This window comes from Neofelis nebulosa, chromosome 17 (assembly GCF_028018385.1).
Source record: "Neofelis nebulosa isolate mNeoNeb1 chromosome 17, mNeoNeb1.pri, whole genome shotgun sequence".
NCBI classification, from domain to species: domain Eukaryota; kingdom Metazoa; phylum Chordata; class Mammalia; order Carnivora; family Felidae; genus Neofelis; species Neofelis nebulosa.
The window spans coordinates 6,180,600-6,198,153 of record NC_080798.1 but is presented as its reverse complement, the minus strand read 5'-3'; the positions used below and the strand labels follow the sequence as shown (position 1 = coordinate 6,198,153).

At 38.3% G+C, this 17,554-nt stretch overlaps 3 protein-coding genes across 7 annotated transcripts in view; 2 read left to right on the top strand and 1 right to left on the bottom strand.

The window, feature by feature from the left end:
* Positions 1-17,554, top strand: part of LOC131499605 (zinc finger protein 677-like) — a 355,569-nt gene that overhangs the window by 41,366 nt on the left and 296,649 nt on the right. The window lies entirely within an intron of this gene.
* LOC131499583 (zinc finger protein 665-like) overlaps positions 1-17,554 on the top strand; it is a 335,470-nt gene that overhangs the window by 40,834 nt on the left and 277,082 nt on the right. The gene's annotated exons all lie outside the window — the stretch shown is intronic.
* Positions 1-17,554, bottom strand: part of LOC131499589 (zinc finger protein 677-like) — a 58,222-nt gene that overhangs the window by 31,445 nt on the left and 9,223 nt on the right. The window contains exon 4 of one of the 5 annotated variants that reach the window (XM_058707681.1): positions 11,905-15,685. The exons of the other annotated variants lie outside the window; for them this stretch is intronic. Coding sequence (XP_058563664.1) covers positions 14,247-15,685 — 1,439 coding nt within the window. The 3' untranslated portion in view covers positions 11,905-14,246. Of the gene's footprint in view, positions 1-11,904; positions 15,686-17,554 lie in introns of those variants that run through there. 5 annotated transcript variants of the gene reach the window in all.

The window sequence follows — 17,554 nt, the reverse complement described above, 5'->3', positions numbered from 1 at the left end:
TTTCCAAGAAAAGGGAAATGGCATTAATGATCCATCAGTTTGTCATTGATAGTATAGCACAGCTATTCCTATCTTCCCCTGCATTGTTTCTACCACATAATCCGTCCCTAGCAAACAAACTATCACCATCATCTCATGAAAAGGTCAGTCCCTGTAACTCATCTAAAGAAGCGTCTATCTAGAGAAGAATGCCTTGAACATAACAAGCAGGATGACTTCTATGGTGGTTTTGCATTTATTCTCTGCCCCTCCCCAATGGAAATTCACACAAAATTGAACCTGACAACTCCATGTCCTTGGAGTTTAGGGAACATGGATATGAATGGGTCACACCCAAGGAAGTAGGCCCCTTCATCTTATGACTGCTCCTCAGAGACCGTTAGGAAAGGCCTGTAAGGAAGGCTTAAGATCAACAGATTTCAAACTTGAGGGTGAAACTCATAAATAGTAATGTAGACTTTTCAAGAAAACTCAAATATCTTATACACAGAAAATCATGAGCTACTTCCACACATCCTTGTTCCCGTGATAGAGATGTTTTAACATTTTGTGACATAATTATTCTGCAGTGTGTAACATTTCACATTAATCACTGAGACCTACAGACTTAGTTATTCCAGCTGGATCCAGTTATTCCTGGATTTTCTAATGTGTGGTCTGTTCTGTGAATTGGTCAAAATATTTACCAAAGTTGTAAGGATTTGCAAGGATTCTCACCAGTACAAATTTGTGTTCAAATCCTGAGGACACACGGTTTTTTAAAGGTATTTCCACATTCAGCATATTTGGTATAGTTTCCCCTGAATAAATTCTCTCATTACTCTAAAGGCATGACAATTTATTGAAATTTTATGATATTCTTTACATTTGTAAGGTGGCTCTCCAATATAAATCCTCTGACGTTCCACAGTTTTGACCCTGAGGCAAAAGACTTAGCATGCACATTAGTTTTGTGTGGTTTGTCTGAAAGGTATATATTCTAATCTCATTGTAAGGCATGGAAAATGGCTCTGCCACAAACTTTTACATGGTTCCCCTTCAACATGGACTCTTGTTGCAAAATACTTGGAACTCAAGCTAAGAGCTTTGCCACACTCATTGCATTTATAAGGTAAATGCTCTAGTATGTTCCTGCAATTTTGATCTTTGGGTAAAATCCTTGCCACACACATTACACGTGTGTGGTTTCTCTCCAGGAGATTTACTCATATCTAGTGAAAAGTACTAATTTAAAACTTTGCTACATTTGTTGGATTTGTAAATATGAACGATTTGGTGAACGCTGAGTTTAAGGCAATACCTAAAAGCCTTGCCACATTCAGTACATTTATAAGGCTCTCTCCAGTATGGATTATCTGATGACTGGTGAGGGGTGAGCCTCGAGTAAAGGCTTTGCCACGCTCGTGGCATTTGTAAGGTTTCTCTCCAGGATGAATTCTTTGGTGAATCCTGAGGTCAGACCATTGTCTAAAAGCCTTGCCACATTCAATATATTTGTATGGCTTTTCTCCAGTATGAATTTTCTCATGAAGTCAAAGGTGTAAATCCCTGCTAAAAGTCTTGCCACACTCATTACATTTGTTAAGACCTCTCATCTTACAAAAGTAACTTCTGAGTCTACTATAAAACATGCAATATTCAGTGCATCTAACAGCACTAATTTGCTTTTAAATAATTCAGCTAAATTAGCAGCATTTTTCCAACCCTGTGAGTAGACTCACAGAGTTTATATATACAAGGATGCCTGCTCTATTTCTATAAAACGTACTACTAGAAGTCCTAGCCGTAACAGATAGCCACCCCTGCAAAAAGAGGAAGAGAGATAAAAGGTATTCAAATAAAAAAAAGCAGAAGCAAAATTACCTCTGTTCACAGCATGATATTATATGTAGAAAATCTGTGTATTACACACACATACACAGACACAAAACATATAACTGCTAGAATTGAAGAATGAAATCTAGAAAAATTGCAAGAGAGAAAACCAACATGCCAAAATCAATTGTGTTGCTACACATTATCCATGAACAATCCAAAAAGGCAATTGAGACAACATTTCCATTTACAATAGCATCAAAAGGGATAAAATAATTAAGCTTAAATTTAGCCTAGGAGGAAAGATTTGTACACTCTTACTAAAAACACTGCTGAAGAAATTTGGGGAGAAGACACAAATAAATGCAAAGATATTCCAAGTTCATGTATTGGAAGACTTAGTATTGCCAAGATGTCAATACTCTTCAAAGCAATCAACAGATTCAATACAATCCCTAATAAAATCTTTTGATGAAGTACATGATCCTATCCGAAGATTCATATGGAATCTCAAGGACCACTGCATAGCAACAACTTAACAAGAACCACGTTGAAGGTCTCACACTTCCTTATTCCAAATTTATTAAAAGCTAAAGTAATCAAAACAGTGTAGTACTGGCATAAAGAAAGACAGAGACCAGTGAAATGGAATACAGATGTCAGAAATTTTTCTGTATATAGTAAATGATGTTCCACCAGGGTATTAAGAGCACTCAGTGGAGGAAAGGCAGTCTGTTCAATGAAAGATCTGAAAAAACTGGATATCCACATAAAAAAAAAAATGTAGTTGGTTCATTATTTTACATCATACACAAAAATTAGCTCAAAATGGATCAGACACCTAAACTCATGAGTCATAAAACTGTAAAATTCCCAGAGGGAGTAGTCAAGATGGCGGAGAAGTAGGGGGACCGGGATTTCCCTCCTCCCTCAAACACAGTTGTATTGAAGTCAGAACACTTAGAACACCCAGGAAATCAGTTGCTGGAGTGACAGAATAATCTCCACAGGTGGACTGAGACAGCTCAGCAGGACAGAGGTGTGTGTTTGCGAATCGGGATAGATAAAGCTGTGGGCAGCATAGGCACAGGAGGGGAAGGGACGCCTTCTGTAGAGAGACAAAAGGAAGAGAAAGAGAGACTGTGGAAGTGTGAGATTGTACTTGGACAAGAGAAAAACCTCCCCGCATGAGGGGCAGGAGAACCAAAAGTTGGGAGAAACCAGTTTCTATTTTTGCAAACAGCCTTAAAGCTAAAGATGAGAGTTTTCAGGCATGCACGACTTTCTCTGGACCAGAGCTGCTGCTGTGAGTGCCTGGGATGAAGGGCAGCCGGCCCAAGGTGCAGCAGGGATTTTGGGAGAACACTGGGAGAGAGCAGTCCCTTCCCTCAAGTACTGTGGGAAGAGGGTTTATTGCCCCCAAGGACAAAAGACCCTGCCAGTGTCAGCCACCGGCCCTTTGTCGGCTGTGCAGAGTGGCTCTGCCTCAAAACCAGATCTGTGGGGTGCTGGATTCTTTAAGACGTTGGGTTTTCGATCCCAGCACAGCACCCAGGAGGCACGGGAAACTGTGAAGCAGGACAGGCAGACCATCTACTTTACTCTGTGAGGGCTCTTTTGGGATTTTCAACTGTGTTTTACCCATTTCCATATTACTGGCACCTGGCAGGTAGTAGGTCCTCCATGGATATAAACATAAGACAGTAATAATGCGCGGGGGCGGGGGGGGGGAATGCATTCTTTCTAGCATGGAATATTTTAGTGCTCACATTTCATTAATTTCCCATTGGAATAAATATAACATATAACTTGTATAGAAAGTAACGTTATTTTTGTGCCCCATTACATCAAATTCATGAAAAACAAACAAAACCACTGAACAATGTGGTTTGAGACACCTGGTCCAGGGAGGAGAGACTGGGGTGTTATCATTTATCCCCCTATCACCAACACGGTGAGGCTTCAGGGAACAAGACAGAGCCCCTAGTGGAGGCAGGACCTGCTTACACCAAACCCTGCCCCTCTGTAGCTGGTAACTGCTTATCTACTGGAATGAGACTGACATTGAACAAGCAAGATGGACTCTCCTCCAGACCAGCAAAGCCATCAGTCCCAGGCACTGACAGACAACTGGCCTGTGGTTTTGTATATTAGTCTATTTTTTGAGTTTTTAATTATTTTTTCTTTTTTTTCCTTCCCTTCTCTTCTCTCTTCTTTTTCTTTCTACTGTCCTCTTTTTTTCTCCCTTTGGATTCAGGTTCACAGTTTCTGATCTGCGCATATATATATATATATATACATATACATATACATATACATATACATACAAACACACACACACACACACATACACACATACATACATACATACATATATAGTCTTTTGTTCCCTTTCTTTCTCTGTTCTGGTTGTTTGATGAGGTATTTTTATTCTACTCTCTTTCACCTTTTCTATATCTCCTTCTTTACTTTCTTCTCTCTCTCTCTGGATTAAGTCTTATATTTTCTTTGATTCTCTGCCTGATCTTTTTTTTCTTGCCCCTTTGATTTCTCTCTCTGTACAGGATAAGGTTCCCCCCCCTTTCCCCCCTTTTTTTCCAAATCAAAGCACACCTAGTGGAAGGTCCAAACAATCCACCACTATGAGCGGTGGGATTGAACAGCCAAAGCCGCAACAACAGAGTGCACACAACACACTCTAAAAACACTTCCTGAAGTGCCAGATTCTGGACAGTGTATGACCCCTTTTTATATTTATTTTTAAATTAAAAAAAGTTTTTAAATGTTTATTTATCTTTGAGAGGGAGAGACAGAGCATGAGCAGAGGAGGGACAGAGAGAGAGAGAGGGAGACACAGACTCCAAAGCAGGCTCCAGGCTTTGAGCTGTGAGCACAGAGCCCGACGCAGGGCTCGAACCCACAAACCATGAGATCATGACCTGAGCCAAAGTCACTTAACCAACTGAGCCACCCAGGTGCCCCATGACCCCTTTTTAATATAGGAGTACTTGCAGGTGCAGGACATACAACAAGCCATTAAAACACATAAAAGACAAAAACCTAGCCAAAATGATGAAATGGAAGAATTCTCCTCAAAACAAATTCCAGGAAGAAATGACAGCAAAAGAATTGCTCAAAACAGATTTAACAATTTATCTGAACAAGAATTTAGAATAGTCATAAGACTAATAGCTGGACTTGAAAAGAGCACAGAAGCCAGCAGAGAATCTATTGCTGCAGAGATCAAAGACTTAAGAAATAGTCATGATGAATTAAGAAATGCTTTAAATGAGATGCCAAAGAAGATACAGTGACAGCAAGGATGGAAGAAGCAGAGGAGAGAATAGGTGAGATAGAAGATAAAATTATGGAAAATGATGAAGCTGAGAAAAAGAGGGAAAAGAAATTACTAGACCACGAGGGGAGAATTAGAGACCTAAGTGATTCAATGAAACAAAATAATATCTGTATCATAGGAGTTCCAGAATGAAGAGAGAGAGAGTGGGGGGCAGAAAGTTTATTTGAACAAATTATAGCTGAGACCTTCCCTAATCTTTGGAAGGAAATGGACATCCAAGTCCAGGAGGCACAGAGAACTCCGCTGAAAATCAACAAAAGCAAGCCAACAATACAACATATCATAGTGAAACCGGCAAATACAAACAGAAAGTTCTGAAAGCAGCTAGGGACAAATGGGCCTTAACCTACAAGGGTAGACACAGAAGGGTAGTAGTAGACCTGTCCACTGGGACTTGGCAGGCCAGAAGGGAGTGGCGGGAAATATTCAATGTGCTGAATAGGAAAAACATGCAGCCAAGGATCCTTTACTTTGCTAGACTGTCATTCAGAAGAGAAGAGATAAAGGCTTTCCCAGACAAACAAAAACTAAAGGAGTTCATGACCACTAAACCAGCCCTACAGGAGATCCTAAAGGAGACTCTGTGAGTGAAAAGCAGCAGAGACTACAAAGACCAGAGCCATCATCACAAGCACGAAACATATAGATAACACAATGAAACTAAATCCATATATTTCAATAATCACTCTATAAATGCACTAAATACCCCAATCAAAAGACACAGGGTATCAGAATGGATAAAAAACAAAACAAAACAAGATCCACCTACATGCTGCCTATAAGAGACTCATTTTAGACCTGAGGATACCTGCAGATTGAAAGTGAGGGGATGGAGAACCATCTATCATGCTAATGGATGTCAAAAGAAAGCCAGAGTCGCCATACTTATAACAGACAAACTAGATTCTAAAACAAAGACTGTAACAAGAGATGAAAAAGGCATTATATCATCACTGAGAGATCTATCCATCAAGAAGAGCTAACAATTGTAATTATTTATGCCCCCAACCTGAGGGCCCTCACATATATAAATCAATTAAACACAAACATAAATAAATGTATAAATACTAAAACTGTGATTGTAGGGGACTTTAATACTCCACTGTGCTGCAATGGACAGATCACCTAAGCAGAAAATCAATAAGGAAACAATGCCTCTGAATGACACACTGGACCAGATGGACTTAACATATATATTCAGAACTTTTCATCCAAAAGCAGCAGAATACATACTCTTCTCAAGGGTACATGGAACATTCTCTAAAATAGATCACATATTGGGTGAAAAAAAGCCTTCATCAAGTACAGAACAGTCCTCAACAAGTATAAAAGGATGGAGATCATACCATAAATATTTTTCAGATCATATGAAACTTGAAATCAAAGACAAGTAAAAAATTGAAAAGCCCTCACATACATGGAGGTTAAAGAACATCCTAATAAAAGAAGAACAGGTTAACCGGGAAATTAAAGAAGAAATTTTTTTTAATATAGAAACAAAAAAATATATATATAGAAGTAAAAGAAAATGAATGCATGACAGTCCAAACACTTTGGGATGCAAAGGCCATCCTAAAGGAAAATACACTGCAATCCAGGTCTATCTCAAGAAGCAAGAAAGGTCACAAATACAGAACCTAACCTTACACCTAAAGGAACTAGAAAGACAGCAGCAAAAAAAAAAAAAACAAAAACAAAAACAAAAAAAAACAAAACAAAAAAAAAACCCAAAGCCAGCAGAAGAAATGAAATAAAAAAGATTAGAGCAGAAATAAATAATATAGAATCCAAAAAATTAGGAGAGCAGATCAATGAATCTAAGAGCTGATTTTTTGAAAGAATAAACAAAATTGATAAACCCTTGGCCAGACTTCTCAGAAAGAAAAGAGAGAGAACCCCAATAAATAAAATCATAAATGAAAGAGTAGAGATTACAACCAACATCACAGAAATACAATTACTAGAGAATACTATAAAAAATTATAGGGGCGCCTGGGTGGCGCAGTCGGTTGAGCGTCCGACTTCAGCCAGGTCACGATCTCGCGGTCCGTGAGTTCGAGCCCCGCGTCAGGCTCTGGGCTGATGGCTCGGAGCCTGGAGCCTGTTTCCGATTCTGTGTCTCCCTCTCTCTCTGCCCCTCCCCCGTTCATGCTCTGTCTCTCTCTGTCCCAAAAATAAATAAAAAATGTTGGAAAAAAAAAAAAATTATATGCCCAAAACTGGACAATATGGAAGAAATGGACAAATTCCTAGACACTCATAAGCTACCAAAACACAAAAGGGAAGAAATAGAAAATTTGAACAGATCCATAACAGGCAAAGACAATGAATCAGCTATCAAAAATCTAACAAATCAGAGTCCTGGGCCAGAAGGCTTCCCAGGAGGAATTCTACCAGACATTTAAAAAGAGTTAATACCTATGCTTCCCAAGCTGTTCCAAAATATAAAAATGGAAGGAAAGCTTCCAGACTCACTCTATGAAGCCAACATTACCTTGATCCTCAAACCAGACAAAGACCCCACTAAAAAGGAGAATTACAGGCCAATATCCCTGATCAACATGGACGCAAAAATCCTCAACAAGATACTAGCAAATTGAATTCAACAGTACATTAAAAGAATTATTCACCATGATCAAGTGGGATTCCTTCCTGGGCTGCAAGCCTGGTTCAATATTCACAAATCAATCAGTGTGATACATCATATTAATAGAAGAAAGGATATAGAATCCAGTCTATAGATGCAGAAAAAGCATTTGACAAAATACAGCATCCTTTCTTAATAAAAAGTCTCAATAAATTTGGGATAGAAGGAACATACCTTAACACCATAAAAACTATATATGAAAGGCCCGCAACTAGTATCAATCTCAGGAAAAATTGAGAGCTTTCCCCCTGGGATCAGGAATACAACAGGGATGTCCACTCTCACCACTGTTGTTTAACACAGTGTTGGAAGTCCCAGCATCAGCAATCAGACAACATAATGAAATGAAAGGCATCCAAATTACCAAAGAAGTCAAACTTTCCCTCTTCACGGATGACATGACACTCTACATGGAAAACCCAAACACTCCACCAAAAAACTGCTACAATTGATACTTTAAATCAGCAAAGTACCAGGATATAAATCAATGTACAGAAATTGGTTGCATTTCTCTACACCAATAATGAAGCAACAGAAAGGGATATCAAGGCATTGATTCCATTTATAATTGCACCAAGAACTATAAAGTATCTAGGAATAAACTTAACCAGAGATAAAATATCTGTATGCTGAAAACCACAGAAAGCTCATGAAAGAAACTGAAGAAGACACAAAGAAACAGAAAAACATTCCAGGCTCATGGATCAGAAAGAACAAATATTGTCAAAATGTCTATACTACCCAAAGCAAGTTTCACATTCAATGCAAACCCTATCAAAACAGGACCAGCATTCTTCACAGAGATAGAAAAAAAAGACCTAAAATTTGTACAGAACCACAAAAGACCTCAAGTAAGCAAAGTAATGTTGAAAAAGACATCAAAGCCAGAGGCATCACAATCCTGGATTTTAGTCTATCTTACAAAACTGTAATCATCAAGACAGTATGGTATTGGCACAAAAACAGACACATAGACCAATGGAATACAAGAGAGAACCCAGAAATTGACCCACAAAAGTATGGCCAACCAATCTTCGACAAAGCAGGAAAGAGTATCCAATGGAAAAAAGACAGTCTCTGTAGCAAATGGTGCTGGGAGAACTAGACAGATACATGCAGAAGAATGAAACTGGACCACTTTCCTATACCATACACAAAAATAAATTAAAAATGGATGAAAGACCTAACTGTGAGACAGGAAACCATTAACATCCTACAGGAGAAAACAGGCAACCTCTTTGACCTCAGCTGCAGCAACTTCTTACTTGACATGTCTCCTAAGACAAGGGAAATAAAAACAAAGATGAGCCACTGGGACCTCAACAAGATAAAAAGTGTCTGCAAAAGAAAACAATCCACAAAACAAAAGGCAACCGAAAGAATGGGAGAAATTTGCAAATGTCATACTGGATAATGGGTTAGTATAAAAAAATCTATAAAGAACTTACCAAACACCTGAAAAACAAATAATCTAGTGAAGAAATGGGCAGAAGAGATGTACAGATAGTTTTCCAAAGAAGACACCCTCCTATGTCCGGAGTCCCCTTATATTCTCTGCCTCATGGTCCCTTTCCTCCCTCTTCAAAGCCAGCAAAACAGCATCTTCAATCGTGTTTACCTCTGTCATCACTTCACCAACCTTTACATGAGTAACTCTACCTGCATTCTTCTTATAAAGACCCTCGGAACCATATCGCATTTACCAGATCATCCAGCATAATCGCCCACCTCATGATCTTCACCAGAGCACATCTGCAGACTCCCTTACAACATTACAGTAACACTCCCAGGTGATAGGCACGAGGACATGGCCATACTTTGGAATGAGGGTGTTATCCAGCCTACCACAACCATGATGTCTTCTGCAAGTAGCTACACTATTTTATCTTTTCTCTCTTTACTTTTGTTTGCATCTCTTCCCTTACTTCACTGACTAGAACTTATAAAAACATGTCAAATATCAGTGGTGATAGTGGACATCCTTATCTTGATCTAAGTCTCTGGGGAAAAACATCCCATCTTTCACCAGTAAGTACGAAGTTTGCTATAAGATTTTCACAGGTGTTCTTTACTGAGTTGAGGAAATTTTCCTTTCTTCCTAGCTTTCTGAAAGTTTATAGCACTGAATTGTATCAAATGCTTTTCTGTATCAATTGACAGGATCCTGTGGTTTTTCTTGTCCAGCCTATTAACATGATGGCTTATATTGACTGGAATTTGAAACTGCCTTCTGTCCCTCAAATAAATCTATCTAGTCATAGTGTACAATTCTTTCTGTGTATTGCTGACTTCTGTTAATATTTTGCTAAGAAATTTTGCACCTTCATTTGGGATTTGGTTGGTAGTTATCTTCCCCACCCCCACCCCCACCCCCCCTTTAATGTTTACGTGTGGTTTTGGAATTATGCTAATACTGGCCTCATACATTTAGTTGGGAAAAGCATTCACTCTTCTATTTTTTGAAATAAATTGTGGAGAATTTCTGTTAATTCTTTGTAGGTTTGACAGAATTGCCTAGTGTTGCTGTTGTGACTTTGTTGTACTAGTATTTATTAGGTAGAGTCTTAGATGTCAGATGGTGAGCCATGGTTCAACAGATTATAAGGGAAAGTAGAGAAGTTTATTACTCACAGATCGTGGGGGAGCTCTTCTGCACACCTATGGGGGCTGTGTGAGATTAAGGCAGGGTACAGGCAGAGATCCTAGGGCAGGACCAAGGGCGCATGCCTTTATTAGGGTCCCTCAAAGGAATGCTTTGGGGTTCTGAGCTCAGGCCGCATTGGTCAATTCAAACCAAACAGAGCACTGTTTTGGCAAGCTTTTGGAGGTGGGTGGGGAGGGTCTTGTCTACAGGGCACAAGAGGAAGACTTTAGGAGATGGGGAAGAATTCGGGGTCCCTCCTTTCCATTTCTTTTCTGAATGGGAAGGTTTATTGAGTTTTTTCTATTCCACTATATGTTAGGAATGAGGACTCTACATAAGGGTCTCAACCAAGAGGAATTTCATGAGACTGTTACGAGACCCTCATGTGTGACCATAGTCACATTTGGGTAGAATTTTGTTTTTCTCTTGGGACAAAAGTATTTTGTGTGAAATACAAAGAAGGGACAAATGATTTCTGAAAGAAGTTGTAGTATCATACATTTTAATATTTCCAATTAATTATCACCCTCTTGTGAGAGTATATGTCTCTGCTCTTTGATAGCAACTTGGCCACTTGACTTAGGCAACCCTTCCTTCTTGTTGAGGGGATTATACTTTCTTGCCAATTAATAGACAGCTTGACCAATGTGAGTAGACCAATGTGAGCAGATTGACACATTTTAATTGCAAATGGAAACTTTAAAACCTTTGTTTGGTTCTTCTAACCCTCTCTTCTCCCTGGTGCAAGAATGGTTATGTCCCACATAGACTTAAGTTCTACTGTGAATCCCAGACTCAATGACAGAACGAAGGAAGAGGTGAATAATGATAGATGTGATAGAAGGAAGAAATAAATGTTTGTTCTCATAAACCCATGAGAATTCAAGGATACTTGCAGAAAAGCTTCTGCAAAACTGACTAGTTCTTTCAGTCACTAGGTATTGATTTTGTCTACTTGTACTATTATGGAGAGAAGCCTGAGAGGCCCTTCCCTAGGCAGTAGTTGTAAGTTCACACTGTAAATTACTATCACCCTGGCCCCACACAGTATGCATCATAACAAAGTAGCCACCATTCCTGCATTTCTCTAGCCATTTTCAGAACTTGAGAAGTCTACTCTGCTCTCCTGAGAAAGCATCTTTATGTAACATTCTGTGAACACTTAATTGTAGGGAGTCATCATTCTTTACATCCAAACATCCTGTTCCAGTGGAGTAAGCACAAGTGCAACTAGCAAAAAATGTCTTAAGAGGGTAAATATGTGAGATTTCTAGTCATCAAAAGATTCCCATTGTGTATGTCCATTCTTGACAGTAAACTCATGAAGATTTAGATTTTCAAATTATTTCCCTGAGCACTCCAGCACAAAATATAGACTGTGTTACCTTTATCCTTACCTATGAAATACTCTTTTAGTTCCTAATACTTTTCATATGCCTATGACTTTTATATTTTCATTTATTGTAAAGGTACAACACACGGTCTCATTTCAGCACAAAAGGCAGTTAGAAATATAATCATACAGTATATATTCATGAATGGGAAGGCAGGTTGTAGGGGGGTGAGTTTGAAATTGCATTGCTATGGTATTTTCATTAGAGCCAAAAAAATCATCTCGGATATACTATTGAGTGCATAACTCTCAAATTCAACTTATGAATATTTATTTCCAAAACTGTAGGTTTGAATCTAACATGGAAAAGAATTGTTATGGATCGCATTCAACCTAGAGAGCCCAAGGATGTATTATTAGTATTCATTATGAAATGCCCCAATGAGTTGGGATGCACTTGGGCTAAGAGAAGGCACATGATTCATTCAGCATTACACAAAAGCTTTCACTCACTAAGCGTTTCACTCACTATGAAACACAGGGTATCCTAAATACAATAGTATCAAAATGGAATTTCAGTGGCCAAATTTGAATCTTTCACAAGCACACTACTTTTAGGTTTTTGTTTTATTTTTTCAGAGAGAGCATGAGTAGGTGAGAAGGGCAGAGAGAGACGATCTTAAGCAGGTCCCACATTCAGCAGAGAGCCTAACAATGCGGTTTATCCCACAACCCTGAGCCGAAATTAGGCCGGACTCTCAACATACTGACCCACCCAGGCGCTCCTACTTTGCTTCTTTTGATTAAAATCTCCTCTAGAACTTTCCCTTCAGTTTCCAAACATGAGACTGATTTTTACTCATCCATGATACACAATAGCTATCACCTTTCAAAAGAGGGAAGACCATCATTCTCCATCCATTTTTCTACCACACATGCCATCCCTAGTAACCTATCATTCTCATGTGAAAATCTCATTCTTTCAGTGTGCCAACCTACTGTTTCATGATCACCTGACAGAGAATCCTTCCCTGTAATAAAATCAACAAAGCCTCTCAATCATACCAACGAATCTAGAAAAGGGGCTGTGACCACAGAAAACATGGCAATTTAGATAATAGTTTTTTACATCTATTTCCGGCCACTCCTCATGCTCTCAAATTTATACTAAAACTTATCTTAAAATTAGCATCCTAGTTCTTCCAGGGTATATACTATTACTGAACCCGACCTAATCAAACAGGCTCCTTTCACCTGACTGATCCAGGATTCTCTGAGACCACCACAGTGGACAAATGAAATGCATGTAATTAAAGTATAACATCAGAGGATTCCAAACTTAAGGTTATAAGTCATCAATAATAATGTAGTCTCAAGGAACATCAAACGATTTAGAAAAAAAGTTATAGGGGTGCCTGGCTGGCTCAGTTGGAAGAGCATGTGACTCTGGATCTCAGAGTTGGGAGTTTTAGCCCCTTGATGGGTGTAGAGTGGAAAATAAAATCTTTAAAAAAGATTTAAACAGAAGATGATTAGGTCCTTCCACAGATACACTTGTTCCACTGAAACACTTCATCTCATGAATTTAAATAATTCTAATTTTCTGTGGAATTTAACATCTAAGATTGGTTACTGCTGTAAATAAACCTAGTTCCCCCCCTAGTATGAATTTTCTTACTGTAGTCTTTTCAAAGGATTGGGTAAACAAATGATCACCTTCATTACATTTGTAATGTTTCTCTCCAGTACGAAATCTTTGGTGTTTCCTGAGGTAAAGACCATGACACACTGGTATGGGTTCCATTGTATGTGAATTCTTGCAACCACAAAGTTGTACATTTATCACTGAAAGACTGTACCTCTTAATCCCATTCACTTATTTTTATCCCCTTCCCCAAAGTTGTACAATTTTATAAAGTTGATCATACTCATTACATTTGTAAGGTTTTTCTCCAGCAAGAATTATGGTCAGCAAGCTATGAGCTTTGGATAAGCCTTGCCATACATTCCATTTCTGTGCTTTCTTTCAGACATTTATATTCTGATTACCAGGTGTGGTGTGAACCCTGGTTGCAAACTTTGCCACGTACGTTAGTTTCATATGGTTCCTCTACATGATGGAATCTCTGATGTTGAGTAAGGCCTGAACACTTGCTCATTTTATTTGCAAGGTTTCTTTCTCCTATGGGTTCTTTGATGATCCCCAAAGCTTGACTTTTGAATAAAAGCACTGCCACACATATCAGATTTACACTGTTTCTTTTCACTATGTATTTTCTGAAACCTAGTAACTTTTGCAAATTGACTAAAAGCTGTGCCACACTCATTACATTTATAAGGTTTCTCTCCAATATGGATTTTCTTATGCTGAGCAAGATGTGAATGCTCCGTAAAGGCTTTGCCACACTCATTACATCTGTTTCTCTCCAGTAGGAGTTCTCTCGTGACTCTAAAGGTCTGAATGTTTGATATAAGCCTTATTATATTTATTACATTTATAAGATTTTTCTCCTGTATGAGTTCTCTGATGTCTCCTAAGGCTTGAACTTCGGATAAAATCCTTGTCACACACATTACATTTGTGTGGTTTCTCTCCAGTATGTATTTTTTTATGTGTACTAAGGGTTGCAAAATGGGAAAAAGCTTTGGCACACTCATTACATTTGTAAGGTTTCTCACCAGCATGAGATCTCTCATGACCCCAAAGGTCTGAACGTTTGATAAAAGCCTTATCACATTTATTACATTTATAAGGTTTTTGTCCTGTATGGATTCTTCTGTGTTGAGTAAGATTCGAACGCTCAGCAAAGGCTTTGCCACACTCACTACATTTGTAAGGTTTCTCCCCAGTATGAGTTCTCTCATGACACCAAAGGTCTGAACGTTTGATAAAAGCCTTATCACACTTAGTACATTTATAAGGCTTTTCCCCTGTATGAATTCTCTGATGTGCCATAAGGCTCGAACTTTGGTTAAAAGCCTTGCCACACACGTTACATTTGTGTGGTTTCTCTCCAGTGTGTATTTTCTGATGCCTAGTAAGGTTTGCACATTGGGTAAATGTTTTGCCACACTCGTTACATTTGTAAGGTTTCTCTCCAGTATGGATTTTCTTATGTCGAGTAAGATTTGAACGGTATGTAAAGGCTTTATCACAGTCATTACATTTGTAAGGTCTCTGTCCACAATGAATTCTCTCATGACTTATGAGGTTTGAGCTTTTGCTAAAAGTCTTCCCACAGTCATTGCATTTGTAGTATTTTCCTCTAGTGTATGCTGTCTTGTATTGTGCAGGTAACAAAGGATATTTAAAAATCTTCCTAGATTTATTCCAAATGTTTTTGGAACTGGGAGGAACTCTTTGAAGTGGTGAGACTGAGGAACCATTGCTGACAGACTTCTCAGTTGGATTACATTCATACATTTTCTCCTCACTGTGAAATCTCTGGAGTTCAGCCAGATGTGCCTGCAGACTTAATCCAATTCTATTTTCCACACAGTTTATGTACTGGTTTCCAGAACCACTTCTGTTACCATCCCGTTTTAACAAAGTCCTTGTAAGTGGCTCATCATCCATGAAATACTGGTATGTATTATTTCTTACAGAAACACTCTGCTTTTCAGGAAGAGTAACTGAGGACTGATTAAGTTGCTGGTCTTTTCTACAAGTGAGATTTTTGTCCTGGGTCAAAGGCACTACTTTGTAATTTCTTGCATCATACTCCCACTGACTCTCTAACTTGTGCATATTTTCCCAGACTTCCTTGAGATCAAAATCCTTGATGCCATGACTTTCATTTCTCTCCAGTATTAAGTGGTAAAATTCTCCTTTATTAATGTCCTCTACTGGTGATAATTCCTTGACTGTAAATCCAGCAGAAGGGCTTCCTATCAAATAGAATTGGAAGGTAAATATTTTCTACTAAATTACACAATTACACACCAAAATAGCACTTTATAGTGACCATAGGAAGTTTCTCAAGCATGGCCATCAAACACTACTGTAGTATACAACATTTTTAAGTTTTCTTTTTATAAGTTTTTCCATATTAATAGTTTCTCTGATCTTAACGTCATTTTTCCAAGCATACAGTATACACTATCCATATTTTTTGGCCATGTAACTGTATAATGAAATACTTCATGATTAAAGAGCTCATCTATAAACTGGCTATTTTACAACTGTGCATACAGTCATAGGGATTTCTATCTTCCGTAATTCTTAATCTTTAAAAAATGTGTGTTCACCTGAACCTGATATTTCATAATTTAGTGAATCTCAACATGTTTCATTTCTCTTACTGTGTGTTCCTTATGGAATGTAAATTGTCTTTAGTTCTCAAGGAAGAATTCTTTAGAATTCCAGAGACTATTATTTTGTGTAACTGTGATTACTCACTAACTTTACCTGCTAGAGCTACCAATTTTTAGATTGTAATATACAGGTTTCTTAAAATATCTTCTTTCTTTCATCATATTCTCATACATTATTAAACACACATTATTATTAAACACCAGATCAAGATGCAGTCTTCAGCAACTTGTACTGTGTATGAAGAGGGGTCCTTCTGCACTGTGGGGAGGAGCATATCACGTGGAAACTTAGGTGCTTTGGTGCTCAAAATTAATATACCTGGAGATACCAGTATAGTTTCTTAGCTCAATAAAAAATCTGAGGAAAGGCCAGGACTTGGATTCAGAAAAGCAAGAGTGAAGCCCAAGGAGTATCAGGCCATGTGGCGACCATGTGTGTGCTTGCACATTTATGGGAACATGGTTGTGTTTTAAGTTAAATGCCTGACCTTGGTGAAAGGAACTGATTTAGCAACAGGCATAATACGGACTCATCCTGTAAGAATGTATAGTATTGGTATGAGGTGAAAGTGGAAAATATCAAAAAGGAGACAGTATGGTGTTATAGGAAGAGTGTAGACTGACATCTGTTTCAGTATTTGTTTTGAAAAGTATCAAACTGAATAGCCCATGAATTCCATTTCTAGGTACTCAAGAGAACTATTTAATATATACATGTTCCAGGAGACACATACAATAATTTTTTTTTGAAGTTTATTTACTTAGAGTAACAGGGAGAGTGGGGGAGGAGCAGAGAGAGAGAATCCCAAACAGGCTCCACACTGTCAGCACAGAGCCCAATGCAGAGCTCAAACTCTTGAACTGTGAGATCATGACCTGAGCCCAAATCCAGAGTCAGATGCTAAACTGATTGATCCATCCAGGTGCCCCAAAATAATGTATTATTATATAAAAAGCTATGGCAAATCAATTTCATGATATTTCTGTGACTAAGGCAGTAACTTTAAAAAACCACAAAAAAAGTATGTTCTCAAGATATCATAAATTCTCAGTTTAAAGAATGTCATAGATTTAGTTGAGGACAATGTGTGTTATAACAATGATCTGTCACTCCACATGTATGGGAATGGCCAAAATCCAGAACACTAACACTGAATACTAGTGGGGATATGGAGCAGTAAGAACTCTCATTCACTGCAGGTGGGAATGCAAAATGGTACATCACTTTGGAAGACTGTTTGCAGCTTCTTAGAGAATTAAACATACTCTTAAATATGATCTAGCAATCATACTCCTTGGTATTTACACAAATAAGTTGAAAATTTGTCAACATAAAAACCTACACACAAAATAGAAAAATCTAAAATTTTATGCAACCACAAAAGACCCCGAATGGCCAAAGCAGCCTGAGAAAGAAGAACAAAGCATCACATTCCCAATTTC